The 23,188-nt window shown below is 38.8% G+C and overlaps 1 protein-coding gene across 3 annotated transcripts in view; it reads left to right on the top strand.

The window, feature by feature from the left end:
* Positions 1 to 650: 650 nt before the first annotated feature.
* Positions 651 to 23,188, top strand: part of PTPRC (protein tyrosine phosphatase receptor type C) — a 60,927-nt gene continuing 38,389 nt past the window's right edge. For all 3 annotated transcript variants that reach the window (XM_018079081.2, XM_018079082.2, XM_018079083.2), the window contains exons 1-2: positions 651 to 734; positions 820 to 937. In XM_018079081.2, the coding sequence (XP_017934570.1) occupies positions 871 to 937 (67 nt within the window). In that variant the 5' untranslated portion in view covers positions 651 to 734; positions 820 to 870. The remainder of the gene's footprint in view (positions 735 to 819; positions 938 to 23,188) is intronic.

The following is a 23,188-nucleotide window of genomic DNA, read 5'->3' on the forward strand; positions in this document are numbered from 1 at the left end:
TGAGGGAAAATGTCACTGGTGTACCTTGCACGACCTCCATGAGAAGGACAACAATCCTCTGGCACTATCGTGGCAAAGAATTGCATTGAGCTACCTAATCAGGTACTGAACATTACAGAAAACAGAATTAGACTGTCCCTATCCATTTTTTATATATTACTGTCATACCTAAAATGTCATCCTTGTAGAAAGATTCAGAAGTATATCCCATAGAATCAGAAAATAATTAATGTTGGAAGGACCTCTGGAGATGATCTAGTCCAACCCCATTTTTAAAGGATTTTCATTTAATCATGAGTTACTTCACTTGAGGATGCACCTTTTTATGAAGGCCTTGTTGTCAGTTTAAATGTTCTGTTTCCTGATGGTTTGAGTTTCTCCTTCTCTCAACAAAAATCTCAAGAAACATCCATAACACAGAAGGGACTCAGTGAATGTATGCAATACGAAGACAAAGTATGACTTTGTTAAATCCAGTCCTTTGAAAAGTTAGGTCTTGTGTAGCTCCTCAGTAGAAAGGAAGAAATAGCTAAAAACAATCTATTTAATTTGAATTAAGGAAGCTGAGTATTACTGCAGGAACTTAAGAAAAACCCTTTTGACTTCCTGGAAACTGAAAGAAGTTTTTTTGAAGAAGTAATTGTCTCTGACATCACTAAACTGCACAGCGAGTTTGCGGGTGGTTAGTTTGGGGTAAGAGAAGGAAGCAACTCCTTCACAGATAAGCAGGCAATGTATGTGCCTACTTATTCTCCTTTTTGGTTCAAGTTTTGCGGAGAAATTCTTTTGCGGACAGATAACATTTATTTTGCTTTGCAGAGAGAGACACATGCTGTTTCATAAGGATACGCCTGATTTCCAGAAATAACCATGTTTTTGTGGCTTAAACTCTTAGCATTTGGTGTTGCACTTCTGAGACAGGATGCTTTTCTCAAAGGTAGGTAGCAACTGATATTTCTTTCTCTCATTTTGAACCCTGAGTATCCTCTGTAGATGTAAAACCAATGGAAAACTTTGCAAAGTGGAGAAATAAGATCTTGGTTCAGAAATTAGAATACAATTGTATGCAATGGTATCAGAACCTAGATCAGGAAGGTTAATGCATAATGTGCTAGGCTAAAATGTCTTCCGCGTGGTCATATGTGAGAGTTATGAGCACCATTAAAAAAAATCACCCAATTTGTAGCTGTATTTGAAAAAGAATGCATTTAGATCTCTTATGTGAACCTGTTCATTACAGTCTTTGTTTGGTTTCATCTCCTGGTGCAGGACTTAGTTTTCTGTGCTTAAATCCTTCATGAAAAAAATCTTCCCATCAGTGTTAGCCACTCCCTGATCTCAGAATCTGCTTATAGTTCCTCAAATTTTGATTTTTTTTTTTACTGCAGTGGGGTTAGTAAAAAAAAATCTAAATGTTGTAAATTAATCTCTACAATTGGTAAATCACTTATTTTGTAAAATAGACATCATTTATTTATTTATTTATTTTATAAAAACTGCACCTTAAAGAGTCTTCAGAATGTTTGATTTCCCCACTCTAGGTGAATTTGTTGCTTCACTTTTTTTACTTTTATGAGAGAAAGATAGAGCCCAAGAGGATGATCTTGCAAAACATGATAGATGCAACAGATAATATTAGTAGCAAGAAAAGCAATTAATCTTGAGGTAATACTTCATATAAAGACAAAAACTTATCTATGTTTAAGAAAATATTTTCTTCTGAAGAAAATGCAGCATTCTTACGTATATCAGTTCTTACTTCCATTCTTACTTCCATCAGTTTAGCTAGTGATGTAATTGGGGATGGGTGATGGCAGACACAAAGGCTTTTCTCTAGGGTAATGTTGACCCTAAAAAGTGGTTTGAAATATATTTTCTGAAATGGCAGTAAATTATATGCAGGGCTGAAATCTCTTTTCATATACATTGAATTTATGCATCCTTCTATCCTCATGTCACTATAGTAACTCCAGGTTTATACTGATGTAAGCAACAAAATGATCTGTCTTTAGTTGATAACCAGCTAAGAAGAGCATTTGAAGCCTGAGCATTAGCTCTCTTGTCCTTCAAAGTCTCTGAAGAGAGGCAACACTGAATAAATCTAGTTGATAGCTGCTGGATATTATAAGAAAACAAGTGAATGCTGAACTGTAGAGGAAAAGAACAAAATCTCTTTCTTTTCCTGTCTTTTTTTTTTTATCTGCTGTCCTACTTTCCATTTTATAAGTCTTTCTGAGACTTCCTGCTGCTCCCTTTTCTCCAGAAAAGGCAGGTTACTGTCTGCCCTCTCAGCCACCTTCACAGTCAGTCAACATATCAGCTAACAGAGAGGGCAGGAAGGTGGATAGACAGGTAATAGTATTTTATTTCAAGTAATAGTTATTTTTTCTGTCCATACACAGTAGTCTAACTAGAGCCAGTTCCTCTCTACATTTACTAAACAGAAGAGCCTCAAAGAAATGCTAAGTTTTAAGTCCTCTCTTCTACACTTGAAGCAATTAAGTCTCCCGCAGTAATATCAAGTACTCAACATCACAGACCTTGTTTTTACCATGTAGTTTGGCACAGAGGTTGCTTCTCCTGTCAGAGTGACAGAAAGATTGTACTTCATTTGCTGTGCAGATTACTTTGCCTTGTAGCTGTGGGACGCTGGGCAGTCTCCTGGGGAGGGGTTTGTTAATGGGGGAGCAGCATTTTGAAACGGTGGCATAGTCTTTGGTTTTATGGCAATCACTTTTCAGGCACTTGATTGTAAGTGTAGGATGGGCATCAGGACTTCTTTTGTTATTACAGTAATTATTTTCCAAGGGCCTATTGTACCTAGTGATTTTGAAAACTTAGCAGGGGAAATTTTAAGATTGTTCAACTTCCTCCCCAAGTTCAGACATCCTATAAAACACCTCTTATTTCTTGTAATCACCAAGCCACTTTTAAGAGCATCAAAATACATTAAACCAAACCAAACAAATTAAGCTATAGCCTGCACAAAGGCCTTTTCACTGTGTAAATCCCTCAAATAAAAACTAAGTATCCAACTGATTATCCTGGTAAGAAACAGATGTGTAGTGCTACTTGTGGATGTACCTATATATACCAATATATGGTACTAATAAACACCAAACTTGGAGTTCAGTCTGTCCTTGTAAACATTTGCATTGCTGAAACATCCCATTAAATTAATCAGTGTTTTGTGCACTGTTAGTCTTTCTGTCTACATGGAATAGCTAGCTTTATCAAAATCTTTAGTTGCCAGATGTGTAGTTCTTAAAATCTTTAGTGTAAGCTTGATAATATAACACTTTATAGTATCTAGGATGACTTCCCAATTAAGAAAGTTATCCTAACATACCTGATACAATTCGTCAATGCCTGTTTATGCAAAAAAACCCCAAAACAACAAAAAACCCTTAGCCAATTCAATTAAAAAACCCCCAATACCCCAAGAAATGACCAATGTCAATAACCTCTCCCTCCAAAAAATCCAAAAACAACGAAAAATAAACCAAAAAACCCCAACCCAAACCAACAAAAGCTTGAAAAACACTTTAGTTTCCATTCAGAAAAAAGAAATACTTGCTGGACAAGCACTTTTTCCATTAGATCATTATTTCAGGTTCCCACCCTCCTCCACAAAAGTGTTAGCAATTTGACAGCTTTCAAAAGCCTTCACCCAACCCCTGAGCCACTTCCTTTATGTCAGGAAACTAAATAATTGCTTGATAGTTTTGAGTGTGACTTTTTTATTTTCCAAGTTAAAAGTACTAAGCTCCAGCAGTCAGACTGTGCTGCTTTTGTCTGGGATAGCATTAATTTTTGTCGTAGTAGCTACTATGGGACTTTGATTTGGATTTGTGCTCAAAACTGTGTTGGTAATACAGAGATTTCTTCTTTATTCTGTACCATTTATGTCCCGCACTATCCAGTACAACCACATTAACAACCACCTGACTTCCCACCCTTTGATATAATACACAGATATTATTCACTTAGGCTATTGGCTACCCCTGCCAAATGTTCATAAAATGTCCACAACATGTCCATCGAGTTCATTTAGTCCATGACTTTGGGCTCCATGTTGTGGTGGTCACTCAGGACAGGAGAGGTGGTTTGTTGCATGGTTATTGGGTGCCAAAGTCAGTTTTGGTCTGGTCCCTGCTGCACTTGCTCTGCTTCTTGTAAGGCTTCTCCTCCACTGATTTGGGTAGTTTCTCTTATATTACATACATTTGATATATATTTTATATATATATATATATATATATACAATTCCTATAATATGCAACTTGAATCAGGGGTTACAACAATTTAAGTGTATTTCTATTACAATCTCTACCCCACTCCCTACCAGGTTTAGCATTGCAATGAACTCCTCCCCTTGCCCTCGGTCCAACTTCAACTTATCTGTTGAATAAACAGTCCCTCAGGGTTGTACCTGCTCCAAATGTAGCCCTGTATATGATCCACAGTCTTTTCAGGGGGACAGCTGCTGTTGCATGGATTTATCCACAGCCACAGCTGCTTTGGGGGTGCACCTGTTCCACCATGGCCCAATCCATGGGCCACAGTGCCTTCAGAGATAGACCTGCTCCAGTGTGGCCTTACTCACAGCCACCCTCTCTTCAGAAGTAAATGTGCCCAACACGGTCTTAGCCCTGGCTGCAGCACCTCCACGGATGTTCCTGCTCTGTTGTGGGCTTATCCATGGCCACGTGGTTTGAGGTGCTCTCAGTGTGACCTCACGCACAGCATGCTTCAAGGTGTGTCTGCTGCAGCATGGGCAAATCCTTGGGCCACAGTGCCTTCAGAGGTGGACCTCCTGTGGCACACTTATAGCCACAAATGCTTTGAGATGTACCTGCTCTGGTACGTGGACTTATTCATGGCCCTCAGAATCTTCAGGATGTCCTGCTCCCACATGGACTCATCCACAAGTTGCAGTCCCTTCAACTCGAGTTCACACTGGAGCATGACCAGTGCAGCAGCACAAACAGCAGCCATGCCCCAACCATCTGCCAGTCCCTGTGCATCACCACTGCTGCTATCGGAATGTTCCCAGGAAGAGCAGGGCGAGGTGATCAGCAGCACAACAAGCAAAAGGCAGCCACTAATGAGCTCAGACTCTCATACAGTCAAGCCCAGGGCAAGAGCAAGAGCCCTACCCAAAGCAGCCAAACAGCAATAATGGCTATAAATTCCATCTAACACATTCCAATCAAATCTATCATTATCTCAAACCCTTTGAGACCCATACTGGGGGCCAAAGAGGGCTGTTGTGGTTCGGCCCCAGCTGGCAACTAAACCCCACACAGCCTCTTGCTCACTCCCCTGCCCCAGTGGGATGGGGGAAAGAATCAGAAGGCTAAAAGTGAGAAAATTCATGGGTTGAGTTAAAGACCATTTAATAGGGGAAGAAAATGAAGAAATTATTTCACTGCTTCCCCTGGGCAGGCAGGTGTTCAACCATCTCCAGGAAAGCAGGGCTCATCATGCGTAATGGTTACTTGGGAACACAAAAGCCATCACTCCAAATGTCCCTACTTCCTCTTTCTTTCTTTCCCTGGCTCTATATACTGAGTATGATATCATATGGTATGGTACTTTGGTCAGTTGGGGTCACCTGTCCCACCTGTTTCCTCTCCCAGATCGTTGTGCACCCTCCTCTCTTGTGGGGTGGTGTGAGAAGCAGAAAAGGCCTTGAATGTGTAAGTGCCTCTCAGCAATATGGAAAACTTCCCTGGATTATTAACCCTGTTTTTCATCACAAATCCAAAACAGCCCCATGCTAGATAATGTGAAGAAAATTAACTCTACCCCAGCCAAAACCAGCTTACAAGTGAAATCTGGTTTTACAGTCTCCATGCCCAACAGCTGTGGAGGTTTCCAGTTGGAAGTGTTATGTTTTCTTTGCACAGACATCAGCATAGCTCATCCTATGGCCTTGATTTTCTGTGAAAGTCTTTCTCACAGATTGGTCTATACCCTTGGAAAGAGTTTGGCAGACCTAATTTTTAAGAAGAGAAACTTAGTAATACAGGTTCATTTTATGTGCAGTATAAAGGATAAGGGAAATTGCTCTAGCAGGAAGATGTATATTAAGATAGAAGGAAATGAAGTGAAAACTTTAGAGCATCAGCTCTTATATTGTCCTCTTACGGATGCCCCACTGCAGGTTCTGTTTAGGACTGTTCTTTTTTTTTGTAGTGGTGCATTTAGGGGCTTTTAAAATGCAAACCCCAGAGTCCTGCACTCAGGGACCTCTTAATCATTTGGAACAAATTGCCTGCTTTACACATCTTGCACTGTTCCAAAACTTTATTCACAATCAGCTGTGACAGCGTTTGTGCACGCACAGATGGCAGCAGTTCCTTTTGCTTCCTGGGCTGACCAGACACAAGCAACTTCTAAACTGGAAGCTGTTTAGTTTCATTATGGTGTCATACCTAAGCCGTGGGCAGGACACAAGTTCATCGGAGCTCAGCAGCACTCTAGCTGAGCTACGTGGTTTCTGGACTAAACATGTGATTTTCTTTATCCGTTTACCTAGACCTGCACAAATATAACAAGCAGATTGCTGGGTTGTTAGTGTGGTATAGGTATATCTGTTGATGCAGACATTGGTTCTGGACTAATGGGTCTTTCTTACATAGTATGGAAAAGACATTTTCTAGTCATTTTGTGTCCACTCACACCTCTATATTCATATACTAAGAAACTTTTACAAATAAAAAACTGCCATGCAGAGACCAGTTCTAAAGAAAATCCAGCTCTTGGTGGCATGGTATTTGGAAACACTTCCTTTAGTTTCAATATGGTGAACTTATGTTTATATATTTTGGTTCTGAAGAACAAATCAACAGAAAGAGTGTTAGAAACACTACATGGTGAGATAAGACAGAAGAAGTGGGAGGAGGAAACAGGATGAAATGACTTTTCAAAGTTTATCTACTATCAGGAATCAAACTCTGTTTTTCTGACTCTCATAACCTATCTGCAGAACTGCCTGCCAGCCTGGGAGCATGTGTATGCATCGAACAAGTAGCAGTTTCCACAGTGAAATTGTGAATGCATTGTATATGCTGCCTAAAAATTCTTCTGTTTTCTTTTGCTGTGTAGCTGCCTCGTGGTATACACTGTACCATGCTGGGAGCCAGGAAAGGAGAACAGCAGGCCACGAAAATGTTCTGTCCTCTGTTTACATTCTTGATCTAGTTTTAAGAGTTAATATTCATAAGCATGCATCTGGCCCACCAGGAAGGCAGAGCAAATTAACCCACAGTGAATTCTCTGCTGTCATGGCTTGACTTCTCTTCGTGCTCAGTCAACCACCTCCTTTAGTTGGCTCAAATGTCTCTGTGTTGTCCCGTGCAGTGCAGACTTGCCCCAAGTCTTGCCACTGTCACTGCCCTTCCTTTGGGTGCTGTTACCACTGTGCTGTCAGTGCCGGGGGTGAGAGCCATGGGTGTGAGAGCACAGCACGGGGGTGGCTCTCTGCAGATGCAGAGCTGCAACACGAGCCAGCAAAGTAATGAGAGGCGCTGCAGGAAGGCGTGATGTGCTGGGCACGGCTGGCTAGTGTGAGTTCAGCTCTTTGTGGCTGTGAGTTCCTTTGAAAGCCTAGCAAGAGCACGTGTGTTACAGGAGTGTAATGGCTTAGAGCTGGGCTGTGTATTTGTGCCCTGCTCGGAACAGACAGGCCTTTTGAGGTGGCTGCTGGGGCTGTGGCTACCAGTCCTGCCTGGGAGACAGCGAGTGTCTCTGAGCTCCGCTGCTTTCTGCATCATGCAGAGATGTCTGTTGCTCACGTTGATTTATCTTTGATCATATATAACTAGAAATCATGCAGTTATTTCTTTCAGACAAACTTATGAAATACATCCAATATGTTTTGGAGGAAGTAGTTGGCTTTCTTCAAAGTTCAGTTTAGGCCCTGAGGCACTTCTGTGCAAAAAAATGATAAAAAGTCTGAAGAGTGGCAAAACTCTGACTTCCTCCTGTAAATATCAAGATTAAAATAACAGATAGAGTTACGAAAGTTGTTTATTTCACTGCAACTTGACTGTTCTTTCAGACTGTGCGTCCTGATGTATTTCCAGCCTATCCATACACTTGCAAACAGATCTTTTTCACTGGTGTTTCAGTAACTGTTACAGCATTTTATCTATTTCCTGACTTTTTTCCCTTTCAAGTAAAGCAGTTTGGGGCCTTCAATGCCAAGATTTCAGAAACTAGCTGTGAGCACTTCAGTGCTAGCTTATATTATCCATAGTGTTGTATAGCTAACAGGATCCACTTCTTTCATACCACTACTTTGCAGTACTGTTCTTCCAGTTATTCCCTCTGTGTCAGTGCCTTCTCGGCTAGCCTGCTTGCTTAGGTTTCTATTCTCTAGTTTCAAAGACTTCTCTTACAATCTATCTGTTCTTCATTCATAATCCCAGTGCCCTGCACAGAGCTCTAGAGGTATCTTTTGTAGTGCATGAATGACTTTTTTGTTATTGCAAAAATGTGGGCTCCATGGAGCAATATTTTTAATTGCCTTTTGAAATAGATTCTTTTCCTGACAGTAAGAGAAATAATCAAGTTAGCTGTCTAATAGAAAAATGAAGCCATACAATGAAGCTTTTTGTACAATATATAAGGAAATAGTAGTTCATTAAATGAAGCATATATGTCCTATATGAGTTGAAAGATTTTACACTCAGGGAAATATAGTATAACACAGAACCTCGGCTCAGATGGTATTAAAAATATAGGGCTAGTGATGCCTTTCCAGGTAATCATATACGTTGCAGAAAACGTGAATGGAATATTTAAGGTAGTATTAGGCCTTGAACTGTTTCTATAGGCTTGTGAGTTAAGACTATGAATATGGAAAATAAGGTATGATAAATGGCAAAGCATAGTCCGGTTTCTAGAATAAGATTTAAGAGACAGAAGTCAGCTGCAGTCTAGCCTGTCTCAGAAACTCCTGGTGTGAAGTTTTAAGGTGTTTTCATTTCTCCAGACCTCAGTTTCATCATCTGTCAGTTGAAGATAGTAAGACTTACCTTGTTAAAAAGTGTGGAGTCCTAATTCCTCAAATATTTACAGCTATGCCTGTCTTGCAACATGTAAACTACCACCAATTAATCTGAAGAACCTGACTGTGCATTAGAGTATTTAGGATAGTGTATCTGAGCAAAGAAAACAAAAGTATGAAGCAAATGATTTGTGCATAAAGTTCTACCTTGTTCTCAGTCCTAAAGCACAGGTGTTGTCAATGGGGAGCTGATACTTTAGCGCTGAGTAAGAACAACCCACACTGTGCTTAACTTCAGCAAATCTGAAATTCTGTAAAACATCATCACATCAACTGTAGTCTCTATTTTAGCCAATATTGGATGAAATAGCTGAAGTTGTTTAACGAGATCTTGTGAGACACAGGAACAGGACTGCACACAAGAACAGGACTGCGAGTTTTTTACTTCCTGTGTCTGTGGATGAGACGACAAGGTGTGCTTAGCAGACCATAGCTGCAAAAGGCTTCATGTTATAAAGTATCCTCCACACTTAAGGGTAAATTTAACAGTAGGCCTGTTAGCAGATGATTTAAAATCGTACACTCACATAATCAAAGGAAAGATGACCAATGTTGCTTCTGCAGCAGTTCAGGTAATCTTCTCTAGATAGACCTTTGATGTCTAAAATGAATGCAGAATCACTTGTGCGTACACCTTAGAGAAATCTTTCGTTTTTAATGAGTTTTGGATAAAGTATCTTGAGGATTTCTTTATTCATTTCACACATTCTTGGAAGGATTTAAATGATGAAGCATATATATTTAAAATTACGTGGATTTTTTTTCCTTGGTCCCTGATGGCAGTAAGATATTACTGCCCTGCATCTCTTGTGTGCAGTATACAACCTCCCTCATCCCAAAACACCATGTGTGAATGTGCAGGCTTGTGCAATGTATCTGAGTGAGTGGAAGTATAACATTTGTGATGCTCCAGACTGCCTACTAAGTACACAAAAAAGCTTGACTTTGCTTGCAGCTTCATTAGTGCTTCTGTGCTCAACTGTGCTGCCTCAACAGAAGTGAAAGACCTTTCTACATCCTCCACACACCTGCAGTCTAGTGTGTTAGTCTGAAGTAAGAAATGTGGTTGAAGTTGGAGGGAAAGATGTGAAAGAGCAGAAAGAAATATGCATTAGTAGACATTAGTAGCATTTCTGATTTTGCTCTCCAAGTCTGCTGATAAAATGACTTAAAATTATATGTTTCTGAGAGACATTCATTACTCTTACTCTTAGAAAAAGTTAGGAATAATAATAGCTTAACGCACTGTCAACTTCCATACCTACAGTTATGAAAGCTTACAGAGGAATTGTGCTGAATACAAGGGAGACAGTTCAAGGAAATGAATGTGAAATCTATAAAGAGTAATTTATCCTTGACAGTAATGGATCAAGGTTTTGTAATACTCAGAGGTGAAACTTGCATTAAATCCAGTGATCTTTGGAGTTCCAAGTTTAGCACTTTATGCTTTTCTGAAGATTGGTCAGTTTGACCATGAGGCCTTTGAAGTGATGAAATATGTAGTAAGATATTATTTATAGAGGCATATGATTTATGGAACTCACCTACAGATGCCTTTTGAATCAACACGGGATGTATTAAGTTAATTAGGAATCATACAAGAATTCAGAAGAAAAGGTCACCCAAAAATTCCAAAATTTGTGGATCAGATTATTCCAAAAGCTAATAAAAAAGTGACAGCTGCATTTGTCTTCCTGCTGTAATTAATGCCGTGCTTAAGGGCCTGCTAAGATGCAGTTTTGCACTGCCCTGAATAAACAGGCAAGTGTTTGGTGCCATAGCTGGTTGAAGTTTTTGTATTAATATTGGGAAGAGAACCATTTACAACATGGAAGTGATTCAGCCTCAGAGATGTCAACAAGTGTGTCATCATTGCAGGAGGGTGCCTTAAATGGCAAGGGAAGGATTGCTTGCAAACCACAGCTTCTAAAAAACACACTCTTCACTGAGCAATGAAGATATTTAACATAGACCATGTCAGAGATGCCATTTTTGACTTCTCTCTCTGCAGCTGATGCTCTCTGTTTCTCTTCACAACAGAATTACTGCTTACCTGAGTTTCACCTAGCAGTGACATGAGTGGAAATTCTGAAAAGGCTTCCAATTGTCTTACAGGATTTTTATTTTTTTTTTAACCTACTGAGGGTCTTCAAACTCCAAGTTCTGATTTCCTATTAGCTGCCCAGAGAAAACTGTTTGGGGGAGACATCCCTGGTTTTGACTATAAGCTCCAAAACACTTGGGAACTGTTTTTACATAGAAGAAAATGATCAGATTTTCAGAAGACTTCCATGTGTTGGTCGCTGAGAACATGAAAAAATTGTAGTGTACAGCTGCATGTTAATATTTTCTGAAACTTTTTACGAAGTTGTGAATACTGAATACTTGGAAAGTCAGGAAGGAGCTGCTCCTCTGTGTGTGTGTGACTGACTGTCTGATATGTGTCTACATTAGGGCAAATGGCACAGTCATGATCAAGTGTTCTTATTGGGCCAGGTGCTGTAGAAACCTAGGATCAAACATGATCTTGTCCTCAAAGGACTTCTGATCTGGTTCTGGACAGCACGGATATTTCTTAAAAAGTAGTACAGAGGCACGAGGAAAGACAGATAATGGAAAAAGTAATAGTAGCATATGTACCCAGCCAAAGAACTTGCATAATCCCCTGTGCTATTTATTTCCTTTTCTGAGAAAGGGTCATACATCTTCTTCAAAGCATCATGCAACTGGATAGATTATTCCCAGGATCTAAAATACACTGTCCTACATAGGTCCATGTATTATAGGTATCACATTTTTCTCTTATGACTTTTTTACATGACAACTGGTACAAGTATTCCTGAAAAACAACATTTAATGATAAAATTGCTGCAGGTAAAAATTTACACTCTTCAAAAGCTCCTCTCTTGCTATATAGAAAGAATAAAAAATCAGGTCACATACAAAGGCACTAAATCTATTTGCAATGGTTAATTTCTCCAGCTGTTTAATCCTTTCATTAACATGTTGCATTTTCTCACCAGTGACTGAAATACAGTAAACAAACGACAGAATGTGTAGATGATGTGTTACCAACACACATACACATGTTCTCTGTCCTGTGTGGGAGAGAATGTAATCTCACCCTTCTGATTCTCAATCCTTGTAGCAGCTACTCAACTTGCAGGAGATGAACTAACATGAACAGCATCTGGATATGAAAAAGAGGGACCACATTCTGTTCAGTTCAGTTAAAAAAAAAATTAGGTTGCACTCAGCATTTTCATATCTAAATGCTCATAAATAGTAATAACAATAAGCAATTAATTTTGACCTGTAATTGACCTAAGAGATTTATTTAAACTGAAAAAAAAATCACATTTCCTGAATATCAGATGGTGCACTCTATAGACTCTAGGGATTGCCTGCAACTAATTCAAGTGTGACATGAATCCATACTACAGTATAGAATATTTTTAAAAATATCGAGTACTACAGAGGTTTGGTTGGGGGTTTTTTTTGTTTGTTTTGGTTTTTTTGTTTGTTTGTTTTGGTTTTTGGGGTTTTTTTTGTGAAATTGATTATTTTTTATTTGCTTTGTTGGATTTCAGGGTCATAATGACATTTGGGTTGTAGATGGCTGCAAGTTTGAGTGAAAAGGTTTTTTTGTGAAGTGCTAAGGGTTTGGAATGGCTCTGTTTGCTAATGCAGTAGTTGATCATAAGATACAGCTATAGGTAGAGCCTTGAATGGAGCTGTATTGTGTAATATGTGTGTAATTGTTTAATAGTATCATCTTCATGTAAAATCTGAGCTCTGTGTGTTATGGCAGCTTGTTCTTGTGATAATGAGCAACCATAGGTAGCAGGAAGCAGGTACTGTAACCCTACATCCTTTTCCAAAATCACTTCAGATCTTTAAGATAATCTTTGAAAAGCATTGCAATGATTGGTAGAGTAATAAGTCTCATCTACAGCTGATGCCAGATCTGTAGAGTGTTGGTGGATGCAATCAGTGTCTTCATGGAAGGAAGTTCTTCAGAACTTCAGAAAGTAGTTCTGGTCAGATTGTGAAGCCAAATGAGGGGAGCTTGATGTTGTGGGGCAGGAACTCAGGATGTGATGGTACAAGTATTGCTGCCCCAAAGCATCAGAGAAAGGATGATGAAGCTGTTTCTTTAAGAGAAGAGGTTGGATGCTGGGTCTGATGTGGCAGTGGGGAACAGCTGGAAGGAGGCAGAGAGACAAAGACACAGAACAGTGCTAGGAAGCCTCTATGTCATACTGCAAGGCCTGAGATAGCAACCAATGTCACTGAGGGGTTTTTGACATTTTGACAATGGCTTATAATGAAAGTGCTGACATATTGATAACTTTTAGTAGCAACTGTGGTCTGGATGCTAAAACAAAAGGAAAATTTTTTTCTCCAAAAAATCAGAGGATTTTTCTCATGTAAGGAGTAACCAAGTATTGAAGGCATGATCACCATTTCATGTTAGCCTAAAGAGGATGAAAACCTAATGGCTTATAACCCTTATTTCTTCAGTGATAGCATTTTTTCCTCTTTTCTCTTTTTTATTCTCTTTCCTATTTTTTAATTTTATTTTTACCCTTTTTTTATTTTTTTAAGTAGCTCTGATTTGCTGCTAGTCCCTTGTCTCCTGTCACCAGCTCCAAAGCCAGGGAAGAGCTGGATTGGTGTGCCACAGTGGAAGAAGCTTTAGAATCTGCTAGGATTGTAATTCTGAGCCCACTTGGAAACAGTAATGGAAATAATGCACTTCATTTTCTTAGTGATTATATCTGATTCATTTTGAGGGAGAAGCACTAACAGTCTTGAATTGATTAATCGAGATAGGTAGCATCTTTAGATGAGTATGGAACGTTACCTGACCTTTGATGGATATTTTGATAAAAGCAGACAGAGAGGCCTAGGCAGAGTCTCCAGGAAGTGTAGGCAGAATACTGTCATTCTTCCACTCTAAGAAAGATTATAGGCAATTCTTAAGGGTGTGGGGGAGGAATTCTTGTTCAGAAAAGTAGCTGAGAATGTCTCTCTTCTCTAGAGAGTGAGGGTATTGTGCAGAATAAATACAGAGAGGAAGAAGCAATATCTAATTATGAAAAATGTATTATTTTTCCAGTCAGGAAGGCATCTCATTCATATCTTAATAATGGTTAGAGCTGCACTACTGAAATGATTGTAGTGTCCCTTCTGAAAATTCTTACCTGGAGAAACTTTTAAACTATGTTTGCGATAATATAGCTTGTCTTCAAAATCAGTGTTACTAAGATTTGACTATTTTATTTATTTAAATCTGTACCATTGAGAGAGAAGAGTTACTCACTACTTTAAATTTGAGCCTATTTCAATGGGATTTTTTATAGTGAAAGTAAAATACATAATTATTGGACTAGACACACAAGCCACTCCATAGCCACCATTCAGGATTCCCAAATTATTAACAAGATGCCAGTTCTTATAGCATGTGGTTTTATGTATATTAGTAGACATACAGTTATTCTGAAGGGCTTGAAGTAGATTTCTGCTTTCAGGAATGTACCTGAACCTTGATTATTTCACACACATATGTGTGTGAAACATAATGTCAGAGACAGTCATTTTCATTTTTTAGGTAAAGAAATGTAATCTCCTTAAAAGACCAATAAACCATTTTTTATTACAGTATTACCCTGAAAAATAGTTGTGTCATTAGAGGGAAAAGTAAGTGTTTGCAGAAATCAGACCACATATTTGTTTTAGTAAGTGCTGGTAAACATTAGTTATTAAAGGAAATGCAAAAGAAAAGACCCTTGGGACACCTGTTCATCATAACAGATTGTCACCTCGTAGAGCTGATATAACATATTTCTACTTCACAAATGGATTTCAGTGCACCTTCATAAATATCTTACTGTTCCGCAGAGCTTAGAATACTTTAGCAAAGAAAAGTTATTATATCCATGTTAAATGGAAACAGATCCAGATAACCGATTTCTAAAAGGTCACTTGAAAAGCTGTTGAACAAAAAGAAATACTCTGGGCCTTTTTCTGAGTAAGAAGCAAAAAAAGAAGGAGCATTTTTTAAATCAACCATTTAAGTTGGTTGGTTGTGACTGTTATTTCATGAAGGAAGTCACATACTTTGTAGCAAACTCAGCAAAAAGTCATACTGAACAACCCAACCCAAGAGTATAATGTTGATTATTGTACATAATAAAGTATTCATTTAATGAACCTTGTTAGTCAATTAGCAAAGCAGTAGGAGGCCTGTATATCACCTGAGGTAGTTGCAGAAATCCTGGGCTAACATTCTGCATAAAGTATTTGTCATCCAACCAAAGGATGGACACAAGAACTTAATCTATTCAGCAAAGACTATTGCAGGAAGACTCGAGGGCATTAACCCTTCTTCCTGGGAGAGGATTGCTGTCAGCTTCAAAAGACACTTTCTGCCTACTTCCAGGCAGGGATATCAAATTGAAGCACAGATAAAAAGGATTTCTTGGAGAGCTGGGTCAGATCAGAGGGTGGCACTTTTCAAATGCTCTGGAGCATAAGCAAGAGTAAATCAAGAACAGAGAAATTACAATAATGCACTAATAATTTTGCAGCAGGGCTCAGTATGTTTAACAGCTGCATTTAATTTTATGATCTGGAATCATTGTGGCACTTGCAGGAGGCAAATGCAAATGAGAATTAACATGATCATCATGATAGGTTTTAGAGAGGCAGATTGTTATAAAAGTTACCATCTGTAACTTTTGTAAAAGAAATACAACCCCCAAATCAAAACAGATCAGCTGTGCTGGTGGTGCAAAGTCCTAACCCCATGTCTTAGGTCAGAGTGACACATTTTGAGTCCTGTTTCAATCTGTGGACATACAATAGTGTTTTCACCGGAGGTGGAAGGTGTTGCAGAGTGCATGTGGTTGCAGTGTTGGTGCAGTCATAAAGGCAGATGAGAAGTCTCACTATAGGAAATGTTATCATTAGGGAAATGATCTGTCACAAAATTCATTGTGATGCCACATTTCAGAACAAACAGTGCTTCAAAGCTTTTAGCTCAAAACCAAATCCCTGTGACTCCTTTTCATACAGGGACAGGAGATTTCACTTGTAATAAGGAAAGCTGGGAATGACTGACAGTGTGTGATGCTGAGTATTTGAAATGTTGAATGTTTCTTGACCACAGATTCCATCTAGATGCTTCACAATGCAGTTGCTGGAGGAGAAACCAGTTTGATTTCAAACAGATCCTGTCTTGGTCTCTCTGCTCACTATCTTTATGGAACATTTGCCTTTCATTTGATGACTCTTTGCTAAAAATAATTAGATTTTATATTATTTAAGCGTCCAGTGTTTGCAATCTTACTGGTGCATATTTTTAATATTACTTTTGATGAATTTATTAATGTAATGACCCAATTGGTGAGCACTAGCCCAGCTTGTGCCTTCTTCGTAGGTGAAACCTTGCTATGAGGAAAATAGAGGAAGTTGAAAAGATTCCTTAGTTTCTCAACTCAGACAGTTGTCATCTGCATGTTACAGAAAAAAAAAAGTTTTAAACATCATACAGGACAGATTCTCCGGGTCTGGGGGTTCAAAGGATTCTCTGGACATACAGGGCTTGTTCACCTTCTGCAAAAACCAATTCTGACCACTTTCTTGACTTACAAAGGCCAGAGGCATTTCAAGGACATGTCCAGGTCCATTGCACTACCTTTGTACTGTCAGCAGATTAATCATTAAACAGAATTACTTTTCTGTATTTCTTTTAAATGTCATTTACTATCTGTCTATCAGGCCAACTTTACTGAAGTCAGCTAATTTTTTTTGCTCTTTTTAAATTTTTGTAATTCTGTTAATCAGACAGAAAGAATTATTTGGGGTTTTTATGTAAATTAGAGAAATTGTATTAATAGGAATATTTTTCAAAAGCTTAATAGTGCAAACTATGAAATAAAAAAATTCATAAGAATTATAAGGTAGAAAAGAAACACATATGTAGAATCTCTCTGCAAATACCATTAAGTTAGACTGGAAAAAGGGCATGCAAAGAAACAGAGTTGATTTATTCAGTAGTATCAAGCTCCCAGTATACCTAACAAAAGGACTTCTTGCACAGTTTAAGACCTTGGCAAAGATGTACCATGAAGAGCTTTACCTTAAAAATAGGTACTTGAAACCAGTCTTATAAAAATATATGCACACTTGGTATTAGAGAATGAAAGATGCAAGTATGTTGCATAAATGTGATGTATTTCAAATATATATGCTATCTTCTGGGTATAATTTAAGCAGTATAAGTTACATTTCTGAAATCCCCAGAGCTATTTCTGTGGAATATCAGCACTAGTCTTCTCTTGGACAAGTGTTTAAAAGTTAGCTCTAGGAGAAGGGATTTTAGAATGTCTGGGAAGAAAATATGCAAACATAAACTGAACTCCTAGAACCTGCAAGGACATTGTGACAACACACTGTGCAAGTGTGTGCCTGAGCCCAAATGGAGAGGGAGCAGTAAAGGCAGAAGAAAAAAAAAAAAGCTGGGTTATGAGTGTTTGTACAGGTACCAGAGGTATTCTGAAGCTGGAAATCCACCTGAAGTGATGCTAACATAAGATTTCTTTTAGGAAAGAACTCTTCATAAAGCTTATAAGTGTTGTCCTTATAAAGTAAGCTTCAGAGCTGAATGTTGTGCAATTCACACAACATTTCTTGAAGGACTTATGAATATGAACTTTCAATAGAAATAAAAAACAGCTGCCTAAGGATCAGTTGCTATGGTGGAGGTACTCAGTGCACTATAGAAGTCATCTTTGGACCTTAGATCAATGAAATTTCAGTAATTAAAGAATACTTGAAATAGTCATAGCAGAATCATAAAAGGAAAAAGTACTTTGGATGTTTGTGCTAGGCAAGTTGGATCATCCTAGTCCAGGACAGTCACTGGATATTCTGTGTAATGCTCATAGAAGGTAAACTACAGTCTTATTTCTTAGATATTAGCTGTCTCATAGTGTAATGCACTGTGAGGTTTGTGCCATTGTGGTGGTTGCCTGTGTAGTGCTTTGTAGTTAAAACAGCACGCTAAAAATGAAAAATGAGTCATTAGGGCAGCTACACTTTCTGGTACTTCAGTTTTGCAAAATTCTGTGTCTTCTAACAATGTAGGCTGAAGTGTTAATGTTTTTGTACATTGCTGCAGTTCACCTTAGTGAGGAAGTTCACTCATTTGTGGGTTGACAGGCAGCCTTCCTGGGACTGGGAAGGTGCTTGCTCACAATGCAAGCTGAGAGCTGTTTTTGCTACTTATAGACCAGTGCTCTGCAAAATGGAGATAAAACTAAGGCACCCACATCCTGTCACACCATATAGTTCTTGCAGGCTGCCATTTACCAGGAAATTGAAAGAAGTCCATTAGCTCCAAACACTGTTAAAGCAGCAAAGGGCTTGATTTCCCCTATACTGTGTGGAGGTGAAAGCGAGCCCTGTGAGCTAGACCTTCTGCTGGGTCTCTGACACCACCAGTCTCTTCCTGGTGGTGTCAGAGAAGGAGCAAAACCAGCTCTGGCTACTTGTCAGCCATATCAGGTTTGCAGGTGAACATGAGTACATTCCCATAATTTGTAGCTAATGCAACTTTTCTTGCACATCTGTAATCATTATTTGCTGTCAGTTCCCATGTCTGTTTTTATCCTTGCACAAAACATGTTAAATACACAGCTTAAAATTATTGAAAAATTCAAATGTATTTTATTTTTGAAATACCTATACATTTCAGATGAAATTATAGACTGGGGAAATTGACGTTTTATTTTTATTATTTTATAATGTTAGGAACTTAAATTTTATTTCTCTTTAGCCATAAACTTAAACAGGGCTGACGGGGTTTTCGAAGTACTCATTTGGAAATGAATATGTTATCATCTGAAGAGAAACATAGATTTTAATTAAGCTTTCTAGTTTACCTGAAGTCAAACATTACTATCCCATTGAAATCTGGTCAAGACTAGGAAGATAAACTTAGTGCCATGGTTATATGTCACAGGCTTGCTGGGCAAGCAAACCTAAATTACTGTCTCTGTAGTAGACTGCACTGATCTTTTGATCTTATCTCCTCTGAATTTCAGAATTTCTGATCAAGTTAGCAGAGACATAGCAAGCTGTCAAGGCATCCCTAAACAGGCAATCTAGATGACAATTCTGAAGCAGCTCTAAGTTCCTAGTGAAACCCTGGTGTAAGAACAGGTCACTGTTTAGGCTGTGAAGACTGAACACATCTTTTACATGGAGATATTTGTGATGTGGAGGCATCACCGTAGTCGTGGGCCAGTTTCCTGGAGTGTGACATAAGCAAGTGCACGATGGTGAGATAATGAAGGGTCAGGCAGGAAAGGACCAGCCCCCTGAACACAAGACCACTCCAGTTTAGAGGTAATCTGTGGAAGCTGCTTCAGAAGGAGGGAATCAGGAGCTTCTAAGCATTGGATGGTAGAGGGGGCAGGAGGCAAAAAAATCGAACCCAAAAAGTAGCCAATCACAGATGGCTTTTGCAATTTTAGGCTTCCCAGCAAAGAGTATAGCGTTGTTGGGTAGTGGATGTACAGAGGGCAGAGGAGCCCTGCAGGACCTGCAGCTATCCCCAATCCCCCCTCCGAGCCCATTCATCACAAGCTGTTGTCAGTGTCAGCATTAACACAGAGCCTGGGAAAGGAACACATGAAGACATTTTGTTGATCAAATTTACTGCTAGAGACCAAACACATTTAGCAGTTTTTTTTACTTTTAAGTGTTCAAATAATTCTTTTGCCTCCCCCTAGTGAGGTGGAGGATTGCAGTGGGTTTTATCTTCTTTGTGTGGTGTCTCTATATCTCTGCCAAACCTGCGTATGAAGAGTGAGCAAAACTTCAAGCTGACTAATGGGTAAACACCAGTGTTGATCTCTCAGCTTTGTCCCCTAAGATCTGAAGTCAGAAATTTAACAAGATAATGGGAACCCTCCCATGATGAAGCTACTCAAATCTAAACTGAAGTTGATTTAAACTGAAATGGGAGTTTGACCAAATGCCTGACTAACTGTAATGACTCATAGTCAAAAAGGACATGACTACATGGTACAGCAAAGCAAGACAGAGAGGCCCCTGAACAAGCAGTAACACAACAAGTGGCAGAAGCAGGATTTTTACAATCACATTTGGGAGTGTAGTGCCAAAGCTCATTAATGTTGATGTGGTACAAGATAACTTTCATTAGCAACTGCCAGTAAGTTAAAACTGAAAGACAAATCAAGTTTGGCAATTAAGCCATTTTAGCATTGTGTACCTTTGCACAAGTAAAAGCACCTGCACTCCTGGCTAGAGAGCAAATGCTCTGGCAAGAGGCCCACATTCCTCATGTAATGTAGACTCTTGTTCACAGGTCAAATATATTGCAACTGTTCTAATTTGATACCTGTGATACCAAGCACAGTGGGATCCCACTCAGCCATCAGCCACTCACCTCAAAAGTTCCATTTCCATTCATCAGAGAACTGTGTTCCTCTGGGGTAGCTGTCTGCCCCATATATGTGCCAAAATATGTTGACAACCTTTAATTCAATTTTCTTTTACATTATCTGCTGTGGCCCTGGAGGATTGGCTATTCATCTCTGATCACTGCATTCCTTATTTTCTTGGAAGTTTAATAATATTTGTAAATATTTTCTTTGTCCTCGTCAACCTAAAGAAGACTTTATCCTGTCATCACTGCAGATGCCATTGGTCTGTCCTTAATTTCTTTGGGTCTTGGCTATGTAAGTGTACATAAAGAATATAATTTATTTCCAAAAGGAAAGAAAGATCCTATTGTGTTAACAATGCAGAATTGATTGGGTTTGCAGCAGACATTATGGGCAGAGCATCATGCATTCTTGACCTTGGATTTTCCCACAATTTCCTACAAAACAATCTTGTGCAGAAAAATGGAAATCCAGGAGCTAAGAATTTTACTTTTTTATAGATTTTTCAGAGTTTCTAGATGTGAGGATATTCTTGATAATCCTAACTAAAATGTTGCAGCTCGTTTGTCTTTCAGTATTGTAGTTTCAATTGCCTTGGGCACTGTTGGGCACCATTATAAATTGTCTTTCATAATTTTGACATGAATTAAACTGCCTTGAAAGTTTCAGTTTGCGGCATCAAGTATTACCAAAACAGACAAATTGACAAAGAGTTTGGGTGTGGGTTCTGTAGACTGTGCAGGGTTTTGATCATAGTTCAGTTTATCCAAGTACTAACAGTATACACACTGGTTCAGAGGAGCCCGTGGAAATCCAGGTAATTCCATACTGGAGTTGGTCTATGTGCCCCAAATGAAGGTACAGAAAAAGCTCTCTGCCTTCCTGAGCCAGCAGAGCTGAAGGTTGAATTAAGCACTGTCAGTCCCCACTTCCTATTTGTGTTTGTTGCTGGGGGGTTATTGGAGTTCTTATGTGCTTATGCGTTATCTGCTAACATGCCAGACTCTGTAGCAGTCTATATTCACGTCATCTTTATTCAAACTGTGGGCTTAATTCTTACTTAAGTCAACGATGAATTTGTGTACAGAAGTACTTTCTTGAACAACTACCAAAACTTTTTCTCTTTTGTAGTTTTTTCATATTAGCAAATTTGTGGGGCATACTTTTGAAATGCTAAATACGTGATAAATAATGTCTTCAAGTGCCTTAATCCACACAACTGAGAAATTTTGTACATATTTCCTTAGTTAAAAATGAAAGAGCAGTTAATTTTATGAGGTCGTTTGGTCATATACTCATCAGGATTTCAACCAAATGCTGTAAAATGTAGGCTTTGAGAGAGACAAATCTTACCCACATTTTGCACATTCTGTGTCGCTCTGCTTCAGCTTTTCCATCTGTCCTCCCAGAAGACAGTACACATGCTACTTCCAAACTGCTCCATCTATGTGTATGTGTGTGTACAAACTGATACTTGTTTTACAGATCAAATTGGGTTTCTGACCTCCCACTTCCAAGTAGTAGTTGTTCTTGTTATTGTCATAAGATGTCTAATGCTACTATATACATATTTCCTATTATTAGACATCAGAAATATTTACAGGTCTGTGGAATTTCCTGCTTGTGCATAGCTGTGCCTACATAAAGAGTGTAAAATTATTTGGAGCATGAAATTCAATGTTCTCTTAACTTTGGCCTCAGGGCTTTCCCTGGGTCCCTATACATTGAAAGGTCCATAAAATCCTTTTCCTACATAAATTCTTATCTCGCATCTCTATCTAGTGTCTTTGATTTTACTTTTCTTTCCCAGACCATCACTTAATATTTTTAAAATAAAAAATTATAATGAAAAAAGGAAACTATTTATGAAATGCTAATGAAAATTGCTTGCCACATACAAAAGATGGAAGCATAGAATGTTTATGTTCCTTTTGCCTTGAATTATTTTAAGTGGTACAGAAATTAGTCTTGTTCAAATCCCAAGAAACATGAGCTTTAGACTTCACAGGTTCTTTGCTGGAATATGGGGCACCACAATCCCTGTGAACAGAGCAGAATCCTTCCATTCCAAGCCTTTATTTTCATTTCCTGAAACATTCAGCATACTCTATCTTTTAGGAAAGGACAGTCAACACAGGATTTAAAGCAAAATCAGATGAACTATTTTCACCTCTTTTTGCTTATGATTATCAGATGGTTTGTTAGTTAAAGCTGGAGCTCACACCTCACATTTGTTATAATGAAAATAGCAAATAGAGAAAGAGAAAAAAAGCACGTATTTAAAACGCAGTGAACAGCCCAGAGTTGGGCACCAAAATTGCTGATCTGATTTCAAAAGAAAAATAAAAAAGGAATGGGGTTCAAGAAATCACTTTCACTTAACATTTTTTATTGAATTCAGGAGAAGTTGTGTGTACTCAGCTCTCTTCTGAAATCTGTTCATCATTGCTTCTGATGTGACATGAAGTACAGGCCCCTTCTTGATAGTGCTGGCTCAACTTCCCTGAAGGGACAGAGCTCAGGTTTTGCAAAGATTTGGAGATAGTGGGAGGCTTTGGTTTGTGTGTGCACGGCCCTCTGGGGAGCTCCAGTTCTAGGAGTTTCTCTCGCTGTAGCCCTATGACTGTTC

This window comes from Manacus vitellinus, unplaced genomic scaffold, assembly GCF_001715985.3.
Source record: "Manacus vitellinus isolate BGI_N305 unplaced genomic scaffold, ASM171598v3 scaffold_44_pilon, whole genome shotgun sequence".
Classification (NCBI taxonomy): domain Eukaryota; kingdom Metazoa; phylum Chordata; class Aves; order Passeriformes; family Pipridae; genus Manacus; species Manacus vitellinus.